The 22,326-nt window shown below is 57.6% G+C and overlaps 1 protein-coding gene across 1 annotated transcript in view; it reads left to right on the forward strand.

Moving 5' to 3' along the window:
- Window positions 1-15,185, forward strand: part of BCR (BCR activator of RhoGEF and GTPase) — a 60,930-nt gene extending 45,745 nt beyond the window's left edge. Inside the window, exons 13-23 of the mRNA XM_043995053.1 lie at window positions 877-981; window positions 1,285-1,359; window positions 3,246-3,343; window positions 3,690-3,821; window positions 11,048-11,107; window positions 11,198-11,307; window positions 11,467-11,606; window positions 11,935-12,069; window positions 13,062-13,167; window positions 13,312-13,474; window positions 14,219-15,185. Coding sequence (XP_043850988.1) covers window positions 877-981; window positions 1,285-1,359; window positions 3,246-3,343; window positions 3,690-3,821; window positions 11,048-11,107; window positions 11,198-11,307; window positions 11,467-11,606; window positions 11,935-12,069; window positions 13,062-13,167; window positions 13,312-13,474; window positions 14,219-14,308 — 1,214 coding nt within the window. The 3' untranslated portion in view covers window positions 14,309-15,185. The remainder of the gene's footprint in view (window positions 1-876; window positions 982-1,284; window positions 1,360-3,245; window positions 3,344-3,689; window positions 3,822-11,047; window positions 11,108-11,197; window positions 11,308-11,466; window positions 11,607-11,934; window positions 12,070-13,061; window positions 13,168-13,311; window positions 13,475-14,218) is intronic.
- Window positions 15,186-22,326: the final 7,141 nt, after the last annotated feature.

A 22,326-nucleotide genomic window follows, 5' to 3' on the forward strand; every position in this document is an offset into this window, starting at 1 on the left:
GTGAGCCCCTATGCTGGCTGGGACCTGGCAGGGGTCCAAATGGAAGGCATGTGAGGGCACCCATTGCTCTGAATGCCCTCAGGTATGCTGGCAACTCAAGCCCCAGCCTGGTCTGTGTCACGCAGGCCTGGCCCAAGGAGATGACGCTCTTTCCTGTGAAGGGTACCCCAGAAAGAGTGTCCGTGATAAGATCATAGAGTCCTCCCTGCCACCCCTGGTCCTTGGGCCACCTTCTGAGGGGGGCTGAGCCCATAAGCCTTCCTGCTCCCCACCTTGTCCCCAGAGAAACACTAGCCCTGTGTACCCCCAGCCAGCCCCTTTGCCCAGACTCCCACTGGGAGCTCTCTGGCTCTTGTGTCCAGTGAAGGAGCGGCCCAAAGGTGTGACCAGGGCCACTCTCTGTCCCCTCTTCCTGATCCCTCTAGCCACACCCTGGCACCTGACTCTGTTTCTTTGCTCAGCACTCATTCTCTGATTCAGGGTCTTCAGGCCCTCTGCACATCACTCCATGGACTTAGTGTTCCCATAACTAACATTTAGGGCCCTGGGTTGGGGTGCCTGCCTCCCCTGGTGGGCCTCTCTGCATATGTTCTGCCCGTCAGCGGGCCGGTCCTCCCAAACTCTCCCACACCCTGGGACTAGCCCTGCCTCCCATTCCTGGCCCTGGTGCCAACCATGTCCGCTGTGCCCCTGGCCATCCAGCCTCCTCCAGGAAAAGCCGAGACCACTTTCTGCCCCCTGCTCCAGCCTGGCAGCCTGGCCTGCCCAGGGTGGGACCACGCCAGGCAAGCACACCCAGGACCTCCACACAGCTTGGCTGTCCAGAAGCTCTCCTCTCTACCTCTGCCTAGCTCCCACCTTCTCTCTGCTGCACAGGTTTTAAGAGTTTCTCTCTCACCTCTGTGGAGATTCAAATGCTGACCAACTCCTGTGTTAAGCTCCAGACGGTCCATCACATCCCCCTGACCATCAACAAAGAAGGTAGGATGAGCCTCTGCCCAGCTTCCTCCCACTCCCCAGCAGCGTCCATGGCTGCCCACCTCCCTCCCCCTCCCTCCCTTCCCTCCCTCCCTCCCTCCCCTCCTGCCCTCCCCCTCCTCCCTCCTGCAGTCCCCTCCCTCCCCCTCCCTCCCTCCCCCCCTCCCTCCTGCCCTTTCCCCCCTCCCTCTTTGCCCCACCCCTGCCATCACTTCCTCCCTCCTTCCCTCTCCCACTTTCTCTCCCTCCCTCTGCCTCCCCCCATCACTGCATCCCTCACTGACCCACCCTCACTCTCTTGGCCAGATGACGAATCCACTGGACTCTATGGATTCCTGAACGTCATCGTTCATTCGGCCACAGGGTTCAAGCAGAGTTCCAGTAAGTGGGTGTCTGGGAGGGGGCGCCTCTGCCCTGAGCGCCAGCATCTCAACTAGCCCCGCCCCGTGGCTGCTGAAGCCTGAGCCTTTTCCCCATTCCCATGAATTCCTGGGGATGAGACCTGGGTGTGGGAGCTCCCTCCACCCCCAGGAGGATGAAGACCAGGATCTGCAGGGCTGCCCAATGATTGGGGCAGGGGCCCTGGCTACCCTTAAGGGGTGGCCAAGGAGGGGGTGTGCTCCGGGTTTGGGGGGATCTGGGCAAAGGCTTAGAGGGGGGAGAGGGGCACCAGCCAGGTAGCTCACCAGGGCCCAGAGGACCCAAAGCCACAGGGAAGGGAGGAGGGGGTTCCTGGATGCTGCTGGAGGTTATTGTGTAGGGGTGACCTGGGCTTTAGGGAGGTCCCCTTGGAAGCTGAGTGCAGAGGAGAGAGATTGAAGCAGGCGGATCCCCCTGCCTCCAACAGCGATTGTCGTAGTCCAGGCGTGAGGGGATGAGGGTCTGCCCTGGGCTGAGAGCAGGGGCAGAGGAGAGGAGGGTAGCATTGCAGAGATGCTGCAGGGGTAGAGGGGAAGTGGACAGGCCGTGGTGCTGTATTGGATCTGGGGGTGAGAGAGTGAGGAGCCAGGGATGACCCCTAGGTGGGAGCCTGAGGCCCGGAAGGGTGGGGGGCCCTCTGCTGTTGTAGGAAAGTTTGGGAAGTGGGCAGGCTTGGGAGGCAAAGGGAACAAGCTGTCTCGGATGGGTTGGGTTCAAGATGTCCACTGGCTGTCCAGTTGGAGGTATGGGACTGAGCTCAGCAGAGGGGCCGGGGCAAGGCAAAGAGATCTGAGAGTCATCAGCACGGGTCGGTCACTCGATCTCTGGGAGGTGGTGAGATCACCCAGAGCAGTAGGAGCGCTGAGGGGACACACAGGGTTGGGGGGCATGGCCTGGAGGAGCCGCAGCAGGGGGTGGGGTGGGCATGACCCCTAGCAGAGCCTCGTGTGGAGAAAGCCCAGAGAAGAGTCAGGCTGGCGGGGCCAGGCACCCTGGATGGCGCACCCTGGATGGACTCGCGCCATACCCAGGGAAGTGTTAGCAGCAGGAACAAGCATGACCGTGGCTGCTCTCTCGGGCCTCCTCCCCCTGGGCCCAGGCAGGCTCGGATGTCCTCCCCTCTCCTGGCCCAGTCTGGGCTCAGGCCCTGGGCTCATTTCTGCCCCTGTTCATCCCTCCGCCTGATGAAGGATAAAATGATGAAGGCAAGTGGGAACGTGTCCCCCCCTCCCCACAAGGCCCCAGGGGCTGCACGTGCCTCCTTAATCCTGGCCTCCTGTGCCTCCAGTCTGCCACCTTTTCCTCTGGGCCTCCTGGCTCCCCCCAAGCTGCTCATCCTCCTTTGGGGGCAGCAGGAGGCTGGGGGTGGGAGTCAGCCCCAAGGTCCGATCCCCTGGCAGACCTAGGTGACCCTGGGTAAGTCCCTTCACCAATGCCTGCCTCCCCCCCCCCCCCCCAGTGCTTTGCAAGCCTACAGTCACTTTGTAAGCCACCGGTGTCCAAGGGAACCTCTTGGGCATCTGAGGGACTGCCCTGGGGACAGGCCAGGAACAATGGGGAAGATTTCAGCTCAGTGTCAGTGTCTCTCCTTGAGAGCTGTCCCATGATCTCCCAGGAGAGGTAGTGAGCTCCCCATCCCCAGAGGTCCAACCAGAGGCCGCACCACTGGTCAGTCAGAGGTGACTGTGTGGGTCTGGGTGAGGGCTGAGAACCTTCCATGGTCCTGGAGAAGGGCCTTTCTCAGCTTAACCCTTCTGCCCTGAATGCACCTGAGACGAGGCCTCAAGATTTTCTCCTGACCCATGGTGCCGTAACCATTTGGCCGCCCACCCCTGTGCTCTCCTCAGATCTCTATTGCACCTTAGAAGTGGATTCCTTTGGCTACTTTGTGAACAAAGCCAAGACTCGTGTCTATAGGGACACCACTGAGCCCAACTGGAATGAGGTAAGGAGGAGGACTGGGAGGAGGAGGAGGGGAGGGACAGAGGGGAGGAGGGGGAGGGACAGAGGGGAGGAGGGGGAGGGCAGCTTCTCCAGGAAATGGCTTCTGGCCAGCCATGGCTCTGCCAAGAAGAGACCACTTTCCCTGGAGAGTGGGAGATCTCATAGCTTCTGCCCAGCTGGTGCCCAGCTGGTGCCTGCGTCATCCCCCCTCCTGCTCTCAGGAGCCGGGCAGGGCAGGGGAAGCTGGGCCACCGCCTGAGGCTCAGGGTCTGAGGGGCAAAGGCTGTGCCCAGCGCCCAGCGCCCAGCGCCTGCCCCTTTTCCTTCTCTCGGGCCCTTGGGGTACAGGAGTTTGAGATCGAGCTGGAGGGGTCCCAGACCTTGCGTATCCTGTGCTATGAGAAATGCTACCACAAGACCAAGCTCAGCAAAGATGATGGCGAGACCAGCGACCGGATGATGGGCAAAGGCCAGCTGCAGGTGAGGCTGGGTGACTGTGCCCCCAGCCTTGGAGGGGAGGACACAGGCTGGGGCCCTGGCCTTGCCCCTGCTCTGCCCGGTCACAGTTGGGTGGGGGGGGGAACACCATCTGGCTCCGTCACCCTGTGGGATTCTGGGGGGCCAACCGGTAGTGCCTGAGGCTGCTGGGGCATCCCCCCTCATTTCTCCTGAAGAGAGAAAAACCTCTTCTCCTGGAACCCCCTGGCAAAGTGGAGAGACGTGGCTCAGCTGCCGCATGAGCCTGGTGGGTCCAGGCAGGGTGTGGCCATGGGGCAGGCCTTGGGGTCTCCCTGTGTCCAGCACTGTTCCCTCCTGGGCTGCAGAGCCTCTCCTCCCGCCAGCCCCCTTCCCGGCCTCTTTGTGGTTCCCTCCTCCCCTTCCCCTTCTATGGGTGCGCATCCCCTGGGGCGTCTTCCTCACTGGCTCTTGGACCCCTTCTCTGCGGGCATGGTCCTGTCCAGCTCCTTGGGCCTCTGTGTCTCAGCACAGGTCCGGCCTCTCTCCTGATTTCCGGCCCTGGGCCTGAGGGGCCATGATTCTGGGACTGTGCTCAGGAAGATGCTTCCGCTTGGGGTCCGCCCGCCAGCTGTGTGTACGGGGCTTTGGGGCGTGCTCTGGCTTAGCCCTGTTCCTCTCTCCAGCTCCACTGCTCTTCTGAGAGACACAGACTTGGAGTCAGACATGTCCATGCTAGTCCTTCCCTCTTACACTCTCTCAGTCACTTGCCCCCAGCCTCACTACATTCTCCTGGTGTTCCCTGGGCACCTGTGGAGCCCATGGCCTCTGCGTTGGTGTTCTTCCCCCCTCTGGCCACGCGACTGACCCATCTTTCTACCCCCAGTCACATGTATTTGTCATGATGTCCCTAGACCACATCTTCTGTGTAACTGCATTTTGCCCCATCTGTGCCTTCTGCGCTCTTCTCTGTGGCCTTTGGGTTTGGGGAAGACTGGTATTCTCTGACTTGAAGCCTTGCAACAGACTGGGTCAGTGTGGGAGTCCAGAGAGGGACCTGTGCTTGCAGAAGCACCATCCAGATGTAGTGTCTGTGCCAGATGATGGACTGAGGGATGAGTTCCGTGGACCGTCCATCCAGTTGTGCTTTGCAGTGATTCAGTTGGCATTGTTCATCCACTTGGTTTTTCCCATGTAGATGGTGTGGCACAACTCTTCTAAATGATGCCTGCTCCCTTTCAGAAGGTCATGTGATGGTCTAGGGCTGGAGGCACTGGACACAGCAGGATTGCCCTGGAGGGCTTCCCATCCCCAGGGATTTCTCCATGGATTTGGACCTAAGGGAGGGAGGTGCAGGCACGGTCATCTCCGTGTTTCTAATGTTAGGGACCTGAGGCAGACTGATTGGACAGCGGTCTCTGTTCTGCCATTCAGTGACCCTTGTATAGTGGTTGCATGTGCTTGGAGGGCACCTCGGGAGCTGGTTTCAGGGTGGGTCGTCACTGGCCAGTGCAACACTTCCTTGTCGTTGGTGCACAGAGACCCTGGAGGATCTTGTGTCTGCTTCGTCTCTTAATCAACAGAGTGATGGCCAGGATGTGGCCCACTAGGGAGCCCGGGGATGGGCTTGCCAACGTGGCTGCCCAGGGAAGCAGGCCCAGGGTGGGGGCCTGGCGTTCTCTTGGCATCATTGTGGGCAGGCTCTGGATTTCCATAGACAGGACCTGGTCCTCCATGGACAGATTCTGCATCTTCTTTTTGGGTAGATCTGCTTGGTGTAGGGCTAGATGCCCACAGAGGGGGTCTGGATCTGGGTTGGTCTTCTGTGCCGTTTGTACCCTTCCTACTTCCCCCCATGGTATCGCCTCCTTGCCCGCCCAGATGTCCTCTGCCCATCCCTGGCTTCCCGGGGCTGCTCTTCTCATCCCTCTTCTTATTTCTTCCTCTTCTCTGTCAGCGGCAGAGTCCCAGGGTGACTCCTGCTGTCCCGGTTGGAGAGAGCGGCTGGCTAGGGGAGCCTCAGCAGATCTCTTGGGGCCGTCCTTGTATGCCCTTGGCATGGCTTTGCTCAGCGGGATTTCTCCTTCATCTGTTTTTCCTTCCTTGATGAGGTGGTTCTGCTCTTTCCCCCTTCCCTCTTTCTCTGGGATTCAGTTGTCTGCACAGTCTAAGCCCACATGTCCTTGGCTGGCTGAAGAATTTTCTAGGCCCTTTGGCCTCCTCGTTGTGCGGGAAGGGAGCAGATGGGGCGTCACTGTGGGGACAATTGCCAGGCTGTAGCCACAGCCTGAACCCATGCAGGGAGGAGAGGAAGATTCAAGAGTGACTCTGTGGCAACTGGAGGCCGGGATCGCCCCAGCAGACATGGGGGAGTTGGGAGGAGGTGAGGATTTGGGGGGATGATCACAAGGACATTAGGGGGTAGGAGCAGGCAGGTGGAGATGTGGGACCTGGCTCTGTGAGGGCCAAATATGTTGGTCTGGAGTCAATGCGATCACCAAGGAATAAGGGGAGAGAGAGAAGGGTGACTGCGGCGGAGCCTCAGGGGCATCTGGCTTTGGAGCATGGGGCTGTGCCCTAGCAGAGGCGACTGGGAGGAACCCTGAGAAAGCCGTGTCCCTGAGGCCTAGGAAGGCGAGCGTCCAGGAGCAGAGGGGGCTGGGGGTGTCAAGGGTGGCAGCAGGGTTAGTGCTGAAGAAACATGCACCCTCCCAAAGTAAGGTGGGGCCAGAGCCAGAGGCTGCTAGGTACCTGCTCTCCTCAAGAGTCTGAAAAGCAGGAAGGGTGTTGGAGGCAGTGTGGTCCAATGAAAGGAGCATTGGCATCCCAGGGCCTGAGTTTGAATCTCTGTGCTGCCTCTTCCTCAGTGACTCTGGCCACGGCCCTTAACCCTACTTGGCTTGCTTGGTGGACTCCTAGCTTGGTTATGTTTAGCACAGCTGCTTGTGCTGACAGTGATGGGTCCCTGGAAAGGGACAGACTGCCCAAGGGCAGGGATCAATTCCACCAGCATTTATTATATCATTGTTATTTACATTTATTATAATGCCTGACATACATATCAGGGTATATGCCTTAGGAGAGGTGCCAAGGCTACCCACAGGAGGGACAGGAAAGCGTATGTCTTGAGGGAAGACAGTGTTGGCACCAGTTGGTGTGAGGGCGAGGCACTGACAGCTGGGGGAGAGGGGGCACAAAGTGGAGCCAACAGGGAGCCAGGGGCTCTGTGAGTCAGAGGTGGGCATGGAGAATGTCAGGCAAGCCTTGGGCCAGGAACTACAAGTCTAGGTGTAGTGAGGCTGGGCCAAAGAGTCTGCCTGGGGAAGGTCACCTGGGGCCAGACCAAAAAGGGGCCAAGCTGAGAAGTGAGGGAGCAAGGGAGCTACAGACGTTTCTGGAGCAGGGAAGGTAGGAAGAAGATCAGTCATTGAGGGCTCCCCTGCCCCAGTCAGACTTGTCCACCTCATAACGGCTGTGTCCACCCCATCTGCCCATGTCCTCATACATACATGCAGACTCGCTCTTACGGGCAGAGGCTGGCCAGAGCCACAATGGGCCTTGAACACCATCCCCTCCTCCCTTCCGTGGTTTCCCGGCAAGGGGGCGGTGAATCACCTGCTGCCTGGACAGTGGCCGCCAGGACCGACGCCCATAGCAACCAGGCTCGGTGGAGCAGTGTTTGTTGACAGAGGAAGTGACTGACCCAGGGACAGAGGGAAGGAAGCAGGGGGGGGGGGGGGAGCTGGGCGTCGGTGAGACAGAATCCGCCAGGCCAGGCCAGGGAGGGAACTCCCCCTTTCCCATGAGTTGCTTTGATGTTTTGGCCTCAGTGGAAGGCCTCCTTACTCAGTGTCCAAAGCATGGGCAGTCGTCCCACTTTAATCCCATGGGGTGGGGGGGCCAGTGCCCTGGGGGCCTTGGTCCCACTGGGTATCTAATGTGCAGGAGCAACAGCTCAAACCCATCCGTCATCCACCCCCAAGTCAACAGGCTTCAGGCAGGTCTTAGGCACAGGCACCATGGGGTAGGGGTGGGGGGAGACTGAGGCTGGATGTCAGGAAGTCTGAGGGCCTCACCATGAGAGCCACTGCACCCCAAGAAGGGCAAGCTCCCTGTCCCTGGGGGGGTGATCTATCTGTACTCATGGGGGGAGCCCCCTGTCCCTGGGAGGGGGCTCCCCATTCCCATTCAGGGGGGCGAGCTCCCCGTCCCAGGGGGGTGAGTGGCCAGAAGAAGGACAGTTCCCAGAGCCTCGGGATTCTACAAAGTCTGACTGAGGAGAGTAAGACCTGTCCCTTGGCTATGGGACAGAAGGAGCCAGCAGGGAAAGGCCACCCCATCTGCTGGGGGGGCGAGGTCCTTCTGACCTTCAGTGCCTGCTTGCACTCCAGCACTCAGACAGAACCTGGGCCTAAAAAGGCAGGGACACGGGCAGGGGCGCCACAGGCAGGGGCACCATGGGCGGAGACACTACAGGCAGGGCCGCCAGCTTCGCCCCATCCTCCCCCCACAGACCTTCCAGGACATCCCTCTGCATCCCAGCAGGCCCCAGGGCTTCTCTCAGCCAGGGATTTCCCGTTTTTCCAGGCCTCCCTCCTGTTTCTCCCCTGGGCCCAGCCTGTTAAGTGGCCTCTGCACCTCTGCCTTCTCAGCCAGAGTCCTTCCTGGGAAGCAGCCTCAGGGCTCAGGCCGGAGGACCTGGAAGGAAGCCAGGGGGCCGACATGGCTGGCAGGTACCCATGCCCGCCCTTGGTGAGGTGGGTGGGCACTGCAGATGGGAAGGCTCAATGTCTGAGCTGCTGCCACTGGGCATCTACTTAGTGACACGGAGATTGGGCTTTCAATCAACCCATCAGCATTTATTGAGCACCTGCTGCATGCCAGACCCTGGGCCGAGCACTGGGGATGCACAGAGGGGCAAGTCAGCCTGGGGCTCAGCCCGGCAGGAGAGACAACATGCTGCTGAATGTGTTGGCAGCCAGTTCTTGGTGTCCTCATAGGAGATCATGGACTGAGGGAAGGCCCTGGGGCCAAACTTCTTCGGCCCCCAGCCCAGCCTCTGGCCCACGGAGTCTGGTTCTAGGGCCCTGGGGGCAGAGATAGGAACTGGGACAGGGATGGGGTGATTCTCAAGGCTTGCCCAATGGGTAAGAGGTAGTGAGCTCCCTGTCTCTGGGGGGTCTCCAAGAAGCATCCTATGGATGAAGCCTCATCTGAGGATGTAGAAGAGGCAGGTAGGGTGGCCTCTGGCCTCCTCAGAGGCCCCTCTTAGCCATGATGAGACCCCAGTGGAAAATGTGACTTGACATCCCCCGGCACGGAAACCAGGCACTGCAGAGAGGAAATGGCCCGAGCCTATTTTGACAACAAATAGCACCAGTTAAATTCCCGTAACAGGCCAGCTGTGGGGGAGGACAAATGCCCAGGAAAGAGGGAAGCTGGTCTGGAGCGAGTGGGCGGCGCCTTCCTGAGAGAGCTGACTAAAAGGGCTCATGCAGGCACTGCCGCTCGCTCCCGCTTGCTCCCCGCTTCTACACGTCCTGAGGGTGAGCACCCACGCCTGGGCAAGGATGAAGGAGGTACCCACCCTCCCCACAGCCATGCAGGGGCTCTGCTGGAGCTGGCAGGGCCCGGGCAGGACCCTGTGGGCCCGCGTCCGCCACCGAATGTGCAGGAGCAAGGTTAGTGTGGCTGGGGACAGACTGCAGGGCCTGACAGACGGGGGTGGCATTCGCTGTTTGCTCATGGGAGATCCCATTTTGCGAGAGGCCCGTCCCAGCCTCCTGTCTTGAGAAGACCTCTGGGCCAGCTCCTCACTCGGGACAGGAGTCTCCTCCGGGTCTTGAATACATGCACTGATGGGGAGCTCATCATCTGTCTGCTGAGACCTCTAGCCTATGTTAGGGGGCTCACTGTGGAAGGGGTCCTGCCTCTGGGAGCCTTACAGGCCCCTGCTGCCCTTCAGGCAGTGACCTTTCATGGGTCCTGTGGGTGGCGGCAGCTTGCTGAGCCCCAGGAGATGCTGGGAAATGGCCTAGCCAGCCGGGGCTCTGAAGGCCTCCCCTGGGGATGGGGATGGAGGACCAGGAGTGGTTTGCAGCAGAAGGGACAGCTGGCCCAGAGTGGGAGGGCTCTCGGGCGGGCCTCTGGCCTGGCCCCTTCTCATCGGTGCCCACTGATGTGCCCCCATGTGTGCATGTGTGAGTGTGAAGGAGGAGAATGCCTGGGCGGCCTTCCCCGGGAGGCTTCTTGGCCCCCTCCTCCAGACTCTGGGCTGGCACTGCGAGGTGGCATGGCGGACGAGCCTTGCCCTGGGCCAGGCCTCTGCTTCTCAGCCTGACCTTGGACTTCCTAATCCATAGGAGGGTCTCTGAGGTCCTCCCTCCCCCCAGACGGAGCCGCTTCCTCTCTGGCTGCCTGCTCTCAGCACGGGACAAGAAGGGCCTTAGGCATGGGCCTTCCCTGGGGCCTTGGGCCTCCTTGTGGGATGGTTGGAGGGTAAATGACCGCCGGGCCTGCCCCTTCCCAGAAGCCTCACCTCGACCTCTTGGGAGGGGCCTGGCCCTGCCTGAGGATTGGGGTGAGGGACGGTGGGGCATCCTGCGTTGGCCCTTGGCGTGCCAGGCATTGCTTTGTTTTGTTTTGTTTTGTTTTTTGGGGGTTTTTTTTGTGGGGCAATGGGGGTTAAGTGACTTGCCCAGGGTCACACAGCCAGTAAGTGTCAAGTGTCTGAGGCCAGATTTGAACTCAGGAATTCCTGAATCCAGGGCTGGTGCTTTATCCACTGTGCCATCTAGCCGCCCCCAACGTGCCAGGCATTGCCCAGCCTCCTGCCTGTGTGATTGACTGGCACTGGGCACCAGTCTGCTGTGGCCAGCCAGCATGTGACCAGCAGCCCCACCCCCACCCCACCCACATGCTGGTCATGCCCAGCTGTGGGCCTGATGCTGGGGCCCTCCTTGGGTGCTCCTGTGTTTCAGTTGTGTGCTCAGTGCAATTCAGGGAAAGCCCCTCAGCATCTCCTCACCTGTTGCTCACAGCTCTGGGAGCTAGACAAGGCCCTGGTGCAGGCTCTTGGGCTGCCTTGGTAGAGCCGGGCCTCCCTGGGGTTCTAGAAGCCCCCTTGACCCCAGCAGTGCCCTTCAGGGGCCGCTGACGCCCCTTCCTCACCACTGGCCTGAGCCCCGAGTGTGGGCTGGCGTGCAGGGGGGCCGCACGACAGGTTGCTGAACATGCCACTTGTCTTTCAGCTGGATCCCCAGGTCCTCCAGGATAAAGACTGGCAGCGCGCCATCATCGCCATGAATGGTGTAAGTGGAGGCGAGAAGGGGAGTGGGCGTGGCATGACCTGCCTTCTGCTGCCACTGCTGCTAACCTCTGCCCTCCCCTGCTCTTTGCAGATCGAGGTGAAGCTTTCCGTGAAGTTCACCAGCCGAGAATTCAGCTTGAAAAGGATGCCGTCCCGCAAGCAGACCGGCGTCTTTGGGGTCAAGATTGGCGTTGTCACCAAGTGAGTGGCATCCTTGGGGCTGTGGGGGCTGCCTGGTGTATAGTACTGCATACTCTTTGAGGCCCTCTCTGCCCCGTGGCCGGGGGCCAGAAATGATAACAAATGGTCATTCCCAGTCCTCACGGCCACTTTGTCCACATAGCATTCTTGTCTTTGCAGGAGAGAGAGGTCTAAGGTGCCTTACATCGTGCGCCAGTGCGTGGAGGAGATCGAGCGCCGGGGCATGGAGGAAGTGGGCATCTACCGTGTGTCGGGCGTGGCCACCGACATCCAGGCCTTGAAGGCCGCCTTCGACGTCAGTGAGTCCCCAGAGGTCCCGCTTGGGGGTGGGGGGGAGGCAGCTCCCCCAGGTCCAATGCTGGAGGGTCCCGAGTAGTCAGGCCCCCGCTAGCCCCTGTTTCCCCTCAGAGAGAGGGATGCTGCCGGCCCAGCCTAGATGCCCGCTCTGTTCCCAGGCCCTCCATCGTCTCTACTGGCTGGGCTGATGGGGCATGTGGGGGCTCGGTGCTAAGGGGAGAGGAGAGTGTTACAGAGCCTTGACCGCCACTCTTGGTGAAAAGGCCTGAGGCCGCACCTATACTGGGAAGGAGGAGTGAGCGGGATCCCGCCTTCTGCCTTTGCTTTCAGACAATAAAGACGTTTCTGTGATGATGAGCGAGATGGACGTCAATGCGATCGCGGGCACGCTCAAGCTGTACTTCCGAGAGCTGCCCGAGCCCCTCTTCACAGATGAGCTCTACCCCAGCTTTGCGGAGGGCATTGGTATGTCTGCCAGCCCAGAAGCCGTGTGTGCCCTGGGGGCTCCTCCATGCCTTGAAGGGCCTCTCCCTGCGGGGACTCCCTAACTACGGGCATCCCTGGGTTCTGCCTGTGTGGTTCCTGGGGCAGCCTAGCCCACACCTGGAGGGCATCTCCTGCCCAGCACGGCCCCTCACTGAACCTCTTCTTGTCCATGGCACACTCTGGCCTGATCTCCAGGTCCCTCTTCTCTAGACTGGCTACAGGGGGTCTGTGTCCTCCCTAGAGTGGGATCAGGCCTGGATATGGGTTCTGGGTTCGAGAGGGTTATCTCCCAGCCTGGAGGAGAGGCTCACTCTCAGCTTCCCTCAGCCTGGGTCTGCTGCACACCTGGTGGTGAGGGGGCCTTAGGCCGGAGCTACTAAAGATGGCATGTGGAGCCCGGCCCTCCAGGGGCCCGTGCCCTTGTGGGCTTCACAGAAGGGCCCTGGCCTGCTCCCAGAGGGCAGGTGTGGAGAGCTTCTTCCCTCTGTAGCACCTCATTCAGGGCTACCTTCTCTTCTGGCCTACAGAGCAGCCTAAGATACTCTGAAGACCTGAGTGCGAATGCTGTCTCAGATACTTCCTAGCTGTATGACCCTGGGCCAGTCCCTCACTTCTCTCTGCCTCAGTGTCCTCATCTGTAAAATGGGAACCACTGCACCCATTTCCCAGGGCTGTATGAGAGGAGAGGCAGAAAACGTGTAGGCCAGCCCCTCCGTCAGACCCCTTTCAGAGGAGCTGCACCCCCACCCCCAAGCCTCCCAAGCGGAGTGGATTTTGCTGAATACAAGGGAATGATGAAACCTCCTGGGAGGATTGTCATTGGCTTCTTGCTTTTTGGACTCTGCCCGTCGTGTGGCACGGGCCGGCCCTCCTGGCTTGAGGCCAGCCAAGTCTTCCCCCGAGTCCTTGAGGCCACGGCTAGAGCCCTTTCCCAGGTGGCCTGAGCCCTCTCTGTCTGGCTCTCTCTGTAGCGCTCTCAGACCCCGTGGCCAAAGAGAGCTGTATGCTGAACCTGCTGCTGTCCCTTCCAGAGCCCAGCCTGCTCACCTTCCTCTTCCTCCTGGACCATCTGAAAAGGTATGGGTCCGGGCGGCCTCCTCCCCTTCCACATTGGGACCAGGGGATGGGGCAGACACGGCCACACTCGGGCCCCTTCCCGACCTCAGTGAAGGCTCCGAGCGGGCGCCCCCTGGGCCCTCACCTTCCTTCTTGTGCTCTCAGAGTGGCCGAGAAGGAGACGGTCAACAAGATGTCCCTGCACAACCTGGCCACGGTCTTCGGCCCTACCCTGCTGAGGCCTTCGGAGAAGGAGAGTAAGGTCCCCCCGACCCCGAGCCAGCCCATCACCATGGCTGACAGCTGGTCCCTAGAAGTCATGGCCCAGGTACGGGGCGGGGGGGGGGGGCGCTGCAGGGGTAGGGTGTGCCCCCTCTACAGGTGGGGAAACAGAAGCAGCTTCCCCCAGATATTGGAGCTGGAGAGCGGCCTGGCTGAGCTAAGAATCTCTGTCTGCCCCTCCCAGTCCTGGGCTCAGTCCCAGGGGGTAGCCTTCCCATCCTGGCTTCTGGGCTCCTCCCCTTGCGGCCCGGGCCCCTCCCCACGTGGCCTGGGCTCCCAGGAAGCTGGCCTGTTGGGTTTGGGCCGGCCCAAAGGCTACTCTGCATAGCCCCTTCATCCTCCTCACTCTGCCCTCCTTTTTCTTCCTCTTTTTCCTCCTCCTCCCTCCTCCTCCCTCTTCCTCCCCCCTCCTCCTCCTTCTCCCCCTCCCCTTCCTTTTCCTCCTCCCCCCTCCTCCTCCCTCCTCCTTCTTCCTCCCCCCTCCCCTCCCACTTCCTCCCCCCTCCTCCTCCTTCTCTCCCTCCCCTCCCTCCTCCTCCCTCCTCCTCCTCTTTCCTCCTCCCCCCTCCTCCTCCCTCCTCCTTCTTCCTCCTCACTCCTCCTCCTCCTCCCCCTCCCCTCCGACTTCTTCCCCCTCCTCCTCCTTCTTGCTCTTCTTCCCCCCATCTCCTCCTCCTTCTCCCCCTCCCCTCCCTCCTCCTCCTTCTCCCCCTCCCCTTCCTCTTCCTCCTCCCCTCTCCTCCCCCCTCCTACCCCCTCCTCCTCCCTCCTCCTCCCTCCTCCTCCACAGGTACAGGTGCTGCTCTATTTTCTGCAGCTAGAGACACTCCCAGCTCCGGACACCAAGAGACAGAGCGTCCTTTTTTCCACCGAAGTGTGATTGCTGGATTTTGTGCAGCAGGAACTTGGGAGAGCTGGCCAGAGGAGGAGGGGGCCCTGAGTGGGGCCAAACACACCCCTCAGACCCTGGGAGCCACAGCAGAGGAGGCCGCAGGGCCCGTGAGGGGCTGCCAGCTCTTCTCACCTCAGGTGCCCCAGGTCTTCACACCTGGGCCAAAGCTCTGGCCTCCCTGTTCTTATCCCTCGGGAAGGGCTTGAGAGCAGAGCTGCCCCCTGCACAGAGGACACCAAGGGTTCTTAGGGGGCAGGAGGAACATGCAGGGAGCCCTTGACCCCCTATTGGAGGAGGGTTCCTTACCCTGAGGCTGCCTCCCACCCTGCTCCTTGCTGTCCTGCCTCCTCTTGGGGTGGTCCAGGACTTGCTGGGGGGCCAGGCAGGTGAGGCTCCCACCAACGCCCTTAGCTCATCTCCTGGCCTTCTCTGCCAAGAACAGACTTGTCCTTCCTTAGCCACTGCTGCCGCCAGCGCTTGCTGACTGACTCCTTGTTCTCGCCTTGCATCTGAAGAGACTCTGATACTTGAAGCTCAGTCTGCCTGCTCTCCTCTGCCCTCTCTGGGGGCCCAGCCTGTGCTGAGAAGGGGTCTGAAGGCAGGCCCCAGCCGCTCTCTCCTCTCTGGGCTTTGCTGCCCTGGGCCCCTCTCCCCGGGGCCCTCTGGTCCTGGCCCCTGCCCCCAGCCCCCAGTGGCAGCAACAGCCTCACCTGCGCTGTGGCAGGTGAAAAGGTTTGGGCCTTCCCCATCTCTTCTGGCGGCTTGTAGAAATTGGGCGGCGACATGCCCGCCCCTTCCTGCCCCCCTTTGTTCTTATTTATATAGGACGTGGAATGTTGAATATTAAACCACAGATTTTATTGTGCATTCGTGCATGACTTGCTCGCTTGTAGGCCACGTGCCAGCTGATTCTGCCCTTCTGCCATCCCAGGGAGGGCCCCGAACAGCTGGCTTTGTAGGTAGTGAGCTCCCTGTCTCAGAGGTATTCAGGCACCTCCCCGTCCCTGCAAGCTGGAAGAGAACTTGTTCTTGGGCAAGGCTTTGGAGGGGATGACTCCTGAGTTTTGCTGTAGCCAGGAGGCTCTTTGGGTCGGGGCCTGGAGGTTTGGCCTCTCTCCAGAGATATTAGTTGGCAGGTGGCTTGGGGCCATGTCGGCCATTGGCACCTCTCTGGGCAGCTCACCAGGCTTCTCAGGAGATGCTGCCCCCACGAGGTGGGGAGGGGGAGGGGCCAACACGAGGCACTGGCCCAGGGGGGACACCCCTGGGAGGGGACAGTCAAGGCTTCTCCCCCCCACATTCTGCTTAGGAAGGGCACAGTGGGAACCAGGGGTCAACAGCTTTTCTCCTGGAGGTTGGGGCAGGGCCACACAGAGGCACAGAGAGCTTAAGCCACTTGTCTGGGGCCACCGAGCCAACAAGGACGTGACTCAAGAGCCGCCCTTTAGATTCACTCTGTCCCGATGGGCGGGCGAGGGAGGGAGTATGTGCCAGCTCTCCCATCAGTTGTATCCAGTCAGACAATAAACATTTATTAAGAGCCTACTATGAGCTGGGCACTGTGCCATGCAATGCATCCCCCCGGACACCAGGGAACCCCATGGCCAGACCCCATCCCCTCCCTTGCTGAGAACGGTAAGGAAGTCACCCCACCATTGTTATCAGACAGGAGGACATCCTGCCTGGGATGCCCTGTGACCCCTGGGTGCCTGGTCTTCCCCTGGAAAATGGGAACAATCACCCTTCCCCCAGGCTCATCTTGCAGACCCACAGCCCTGGACAGGAGGCACGTTCCACACTTGGCACTGACAGCTTTCGGTTTTCAGGAGCAGGCTGTGGACTAGCACCAGTGTGAGCCCCCACTAGTGACCTTACCTTTTATAGTCAGCCGGCAGCCACAGTCATGAGCTCAAGGCAGATGCATTTACTAAGATAGCCCATAAGAAGCGTAGCTACAGTGAACAATAACTCTCTGCCTCCAGCAGCCCTGGGGTGCACTCTCCCACAAATACACTCACTGTCTGTGGGAAGAGTGGGCACACACCCTGCCAGTGAGCCAAGAACAAGGAAGGCATGTGGGCTCCTCCGAGTGTTCCTGTGCTGCTCCCCCCCCCCCCCTACACACATAGCATCTCTGCTGCTCAGCTGGGCTCCATGGGTGTGCTCCCAACAATCAGGTCTAACAGTCAGTCTTTATGCATTTGTTAAGGTGCCAGATGTTGTTCTAAGCACTGGGAATACAAATATGTGTAAAATGCAGACAGTCCCTTCAGAAAGCTTCCATTCTAACTTGGGGGGAGGGGGATGCTGCCAAGGGGCAGGGGAGGACAGACCAGTATCTGGGGGCTGGGTCAAGGCTGGCCTGTGCCCAGTCTGCAGAGGACCAAGACCCAAGAGGCCCAGGTGCCTTCCTTAGGTGGAGGCTTTGGAGGAGCCCCAGTCAGAGGGAGGAAATGAAGGGGTGCAGGGTGCTTCTGACAGATGTGTGAATTCCAGTACTGATGAGAAGAACTGGCTCTCTTCTCTGCTGCCAGGGCGCATGCTCTGTGTAGTTCCTCCTGCCTCCTCCCTGCAAATGTGGTAGCTCCTCCTGGCCCCCCCACCCCCACCCCAGCCGCCTCCAGGCAGAAGTGTAGGAGTCACACCCCACAAAGCTTCCCCAGCCTTCAATGTCCTCAACAGTGCTTGTGTGGCCAGCCAGCAGGGGGCGCCAAAGACTCCTTCCATTTCAGCCAGAGAAACTTCACTCTTGGTAAAGGACTGATGGAGGTGGAGGTCAACCCTCTACTTACTGTCTACCCCGTACTGTCTGTGATCTTATCAACAAAGCTGGGGGCAGAGGTTCCCCTGACACATGCCATCCTTTTTCCTGTCAAACATTTGCTTTCCTACAAATCAGCCGGCGCATTTCGGGCCCCTTGGTCCATATTTCCAAGTCTGGCCATCCCCCCAGTGACCTAGAGACACCCACTGTTGTTCAAGTGGGTGTTCTACAAAGAAAGCAACTCAGCAAAATCCTTGGAGCTCAATATTAGAACAGCACAAGAATGAGCATTCTTCCCTGGGGGTCTGTGACTGGTGGTCCTAGAGTTTAACAAGAAGACATCAGTGTATCCGTGTGTGTGTGTGTATGCGTGTCTGTGTATGTGTATGCATGTGTGTGTGTGCGTGCACGTGAATTGACCCACACCCTGAAAACTAGAGCTTAGGAGGTCCCACTAGTGAGTCTGACTTTGATAGCTGATAAATACAATTAGCTGAAGGTAGGCATTTATTTACTAAGGCGGCCTACTAAGAGTTTTAGTTACCAACAGTTAGGCAGTCAAACTGGAGAGAGTTAGTTGGAGTAGACAAAGAGAGAGGAGAGACAGGGTACACTGCTCTGAGCCCCCACCCAGAGATAACCCTCTGGCAAACACAGTACTTTTACATCTCTCCTCTGCCAAGACCCCCCCCCTTTAGTCACCTCCTAAGTGGAGGACCAATCATGTCCATCCAGATCCCCAATGCCTCTGGGTCATGGGGTTTATTGCAATTGTTGGCTTAAGAGATAAAGCCAAAATTAGATTTTATTAGAAGTATTTCATGCAAAGATTTTGCTCACTTAGCATTATAATCTTTTTTTTGTAATAAAGTATTTTATTTTTTTCCCATTACATGTAAAGATAGTTCTCAACTTTTGTTTATACAAGCTTTCCAATTTCAGATTTTTCTCCCTCCCTCCCCTCTCTCCCCCCTCCCCTAGACAGCAGGTAATCTGATATAGGTTTTATATATATATATATAAACATCAACTATATATATATATATATATATATAGTGATGTTTAAAATCCAGATTGTGTGATCGCCTTAAATTAGAAGCTTCAGTACCAGTCTTTGGGCATTAAACATTTATTAAAAGCATACAGGTGGGGGCAGCTAGGTGACGCAGTGGATAGAGCACCGGCCCTGGAGTCAGGAGTACCTGAGTTCAAATCTGGCCTCAGACATTTAACACTTACTAGCTGTGTGACCCTGGGCAAGTCACTTTACCTGTATGCTTTTTTTCTTTTTTTTTAGTGAGGTAGTTGGGGTTTTCACATTGTGTAATTTAAGATTCTAAATGTGGATTCTAATCTGTTCCCCCAGTTTTGGGGAAAACTGACTAAAATCACTGATAAAACGAGTTTAGGTTTTTAAGGGTTTATTGAAAAATAGAAAGAAAAAGATTGAGAACAGAATTCCAACAGCCTGGCATTCCTATCTTTCCTCAAATTTCCTGTGAAGTCCTCTGCCGCCACCACCACCATCAAGTCAGGAACCCAAAAGAGCTAGAGCTCTCTGCGCAGGCTCCCTTTCCTCCTTCCTGTCTCCTCCCAGAAAATAGGAGGCTCCTCAAGTTGATTAGCTGGTAGCCTTGATAGACAGCACCCATGAGCAAACGTCACTTCCTGACGCCAAGGAAAAGTGACATGGCCTTGCCCTCTGAGGCATTTTCCTCATGGCAGAGCTTTCCCACAGCAAGTCTCCAGTAGGTGGCATCATTCCAATCATTACAACATGGAGTTCAGAAAGTTAAGAAAAAAGAAGTCCTACCTAGCCTAGAGTTCCAGCCTGGTTGGGTTCTTCCTCAAGTCTTCCTCCATGAGCCTGCTTTAATCAGGAACTCTCCAGCATCCATTGGTTTTGAAGGTGTTCTCACGTTGAGTGCACAGTCTAGCTTCTGAGAACAATACCTTCTTAAGGGCTAGCCAGGTGTGATTACAATCTAGTTAACTTGAAGTAGGCTAATCAGTAGTCAATCACTCTCACTTGTATATATATATATATATATATATATATACACTATATATACACATAATAACATTAAACATATTTCTGCATTAGTCATGTTATAAGAGAAAAATCAGAGCAATGATGAAAAACCTCAAAGTAGAAAAACAACAGCACCAAAGACAAAAGAAATAGTATGGTTCATTCAGCATCTATACTCCACAGTTTTGTTTTGTTTTTTTCCCTGGATGTGGAGATCCTCTTCCATCACGAGTTCCCTGGAACTCTTCTGTACCATTGCATTGGTGAGAAGAATCTAGTCCATCACAGTAGATCAACACTCAATGTTGATGATACTGTGTACAATGTTCTTCTGGTTCTGCTTATCTCACTCATCATCAGCCCACGCAAGACCCTCCAGGTTTCTCTGAACTCCTCCTGCTCATCGTTTCTTACAGCACAATAGTATTCCATTGTATTCATGTACCACAACTTGTCCAGCCATTCCCCAATTGATGGGCACTCCCTCAACTTCCAATTCCTTGCCACCATGTAAAGAGCAGCTATAAATATTTTTGTACATGTGGGTCCCTTTTCCCCTTTCCATGATTTCTTTGGGAAAAAGACCTAAAAGTGGTATTGCTGGGTCAAAGGGTATGCACAGCTTTATAGCCCTTTGGGCATAATTCCAAATTGTTCTCCAGAATGGTTGGATCAGTTCACAGTTCCACCAACAATTAGCATTATAATCTTATTCTAGCTTCATTAATTTTGTTTATATATAAGCTTTTTAATGGTTACACAATAAAAGTCATCTAGTTCATCTGTCAAAAAAGAGATTAAGGGGCAGCTAGGTAGCACAGTAGATTCGGCCCTGGATTCAGAAGTACTTGAGTTCAAATCCGGCCTCAGACACTTGACACTTATTAGCTGTGTGACCCTGGGCAAGTCACTTAACCCTCATTGCCCCACTTAAAAAAAAAAAGAGATTAAGCCAACACTTGAAACAAAGGTGACCAACTGAAGAAACACCTTCCTGAGGCCAGAGGGAAAGGCTGCCTGCCTTCCTGGAAGTCTGGTCCCTGCCTTGGGGGCAGCAGGGGCCATAGCACCCCCCCCCCAGGCAGCAGCCCCCCCCTGGCCCTTCTGTTCTATGGCCACCAGAGCCTAGCCAAGCCTCCTCCCCCAGTGTCTGGCAGGCCCGGGTGTGGCCCCTGGCTATGTCAGTCACCACCCCAGCAGCAGTTACCCTGAGGCTCCTCAGACTGGGCAGGAAGGGCCCCAAGTCTCTCTAAAGACCTCGGGTTTGCAGAAACAGAAGCCTCCTGACCAAGGGAAGTTCCCTGCTCCTTCAATGAGCGCTGGCTTCAGCCCGAGAGAGGCCTTGGCCGAGTCCCCAGCAGCCCTCTCCAGGCCCCTCAGGTGGACTCCAGCTCCTGAGGCTGCCCCCAGGACCGAGTTGGAGGCCGGGAGAGACATTCTGCCTCTGTCAGGCAGGTGCCAAGCAGCAGGCCAAGTGCTAGAGATACAGAGAAAGGGTAAAACATCCCTGTCCTCTGGGAGCTCAGAGGTAAGTGAAGGCGACAACTCCCACACCAGGGAGTAGAAACCAGGAGAGGCTTCTGTGGGGCAGCCAGGAGCAGGAGACGAGGCCACAGCCCAGGGGGCCTGAGAAGAGGCCAGAAGGAGCCACTGGGACGTGGCCACACCTGTGCTTTAGTGAGGCCACTTTGGAGGCTGGACTGGAGATGGGAGGGATTGGGGCAGGCAGAGCCCCCAGCGGCCATTGCAGTGACCCAGGACCTCACCGTGTTGGAGGAGGTGAAACCCACAGCACTTGGTGCCATGTTGGAATTGGGGGCAAGAGAGCAAGGCGTCCAGCCTGAGGTCTGGAAGGAGGTGGGGGAGGATTTGGGGGAATGAGAATAAGTTCAGTTTGGGACACATTGGACGTCCAGCTGGAGACATCCGAGAGGTGGCTGGAGATGTGGTCAGCAGAGGGGGTGGGGCGGGCTGGGCACATCTGAGTCACCAACACAGAGATGGTCGTTCAATCCATGGGGACTGATGAGGTCACCCAGGGAAGCTGGCCAGAGGGAGGAGGGCAGAGACCCAGGACAGAGCCTGGAGACTCCATGGTTAGAGGGTGTGGCCTGGAGGAGGGTGCAGCAGAGGAGACCTTAGAGGAGTAACATCAGGTCAGAGTTGGAAGGGGGTTAGTACAAGGAAAATCTCACGAGCAGCTGTAACAGATCCTGGGCACCCGCACTCTGCTCCTGCTACTTGGAAGCTTCAGGCCCAACCCTTTTCCCATTCAGAGGTGGGAGGGAGGCCCAGAAGGGGAAGTGACCAGCCCAAGGCCACCACAGTTCTCTAGGAGCCGGACAGAGATCCCTTCGTTGCTTCCTGCTGAGCACACGTCCCGAGGCCAGGGAAGGCCTCATGAGCACCGAGTGCAGTGGCAGGGGGCTTTTTCACCCCTTTTCTGGGGTCAGCAAGAAATCATTCAGGAAGGACACATCAGACAAATGTGGAGAGGAGGGCAAGGAAGTGGGCGCGATGGGTGCCTGGAGGCCTTTGGCTACCTCGTCCCTGGGCCTGGCTGCTCTTCTAGACCACTCACAAGGGCAGCCAGCAGATTTTCAAAGGCCACCAAAGCCAGAGGCCACAGGACCCACCCAAGGGATCAGAAAAGCCCTATCGTCATCCCTGGGTGTCCAATCCCACTGGACAAATGAAGAATGGATAGAGGCAGAGGGCTTTGGGGCTGAGCAGTGGGTGAGGTGGGCAGGAATGGGAGCCCAGTGTCAAACTCTGCGGGGGGTCCCCGGCCAGGGAACAGAAAGGTGTTCAGATCTCACCTGGATGGCTGAGTTGACCGTATTTCAGGAAGGGCTGGAGAAGGTGGACACTGGCCACAGCAGGGTAGTGAGGATGGCTGGGAGGGTGGCGGCAGTCTGGAGGCAATGACAGATATGGAATGGCTTGGATTCTCTGGGCCCCATTACTTTCTGCATTTAGTGGTCACCTCCCTCCCACAGGGTAATTTTCTAACAGCCCGGAGAGGAAAGGTCCAGAACTTAGGAATGCTAATGGGCTTTGGTGAAAGACAGTCTGCATCAGTTAATCATTTAACAAGCGATTATTAGGCACTAACTACATGCCAAGCCCTGTGCCAGGCTGTGGGGAGGAAGAGACAAAGAATGAAAGAATCATGGCCCTTGGTGTGGGAGAAATTTCTCATCTGGTACA

This window comes from Dromiciops gliroides, chromosome 3, assembly GCF_019393635.1.
Source record: "Dromiciops gliroides isolate mDroGli1 chromosome 3, mDroGli1.pri, whole genome shotgun sequence".
Lineage (NCBI taxonomy): Eukaryota > Metazoa > Chordata > Mammalia > Microbiotheria > Microbiotheriidae > Dromiciops > Dromiciops gliroides.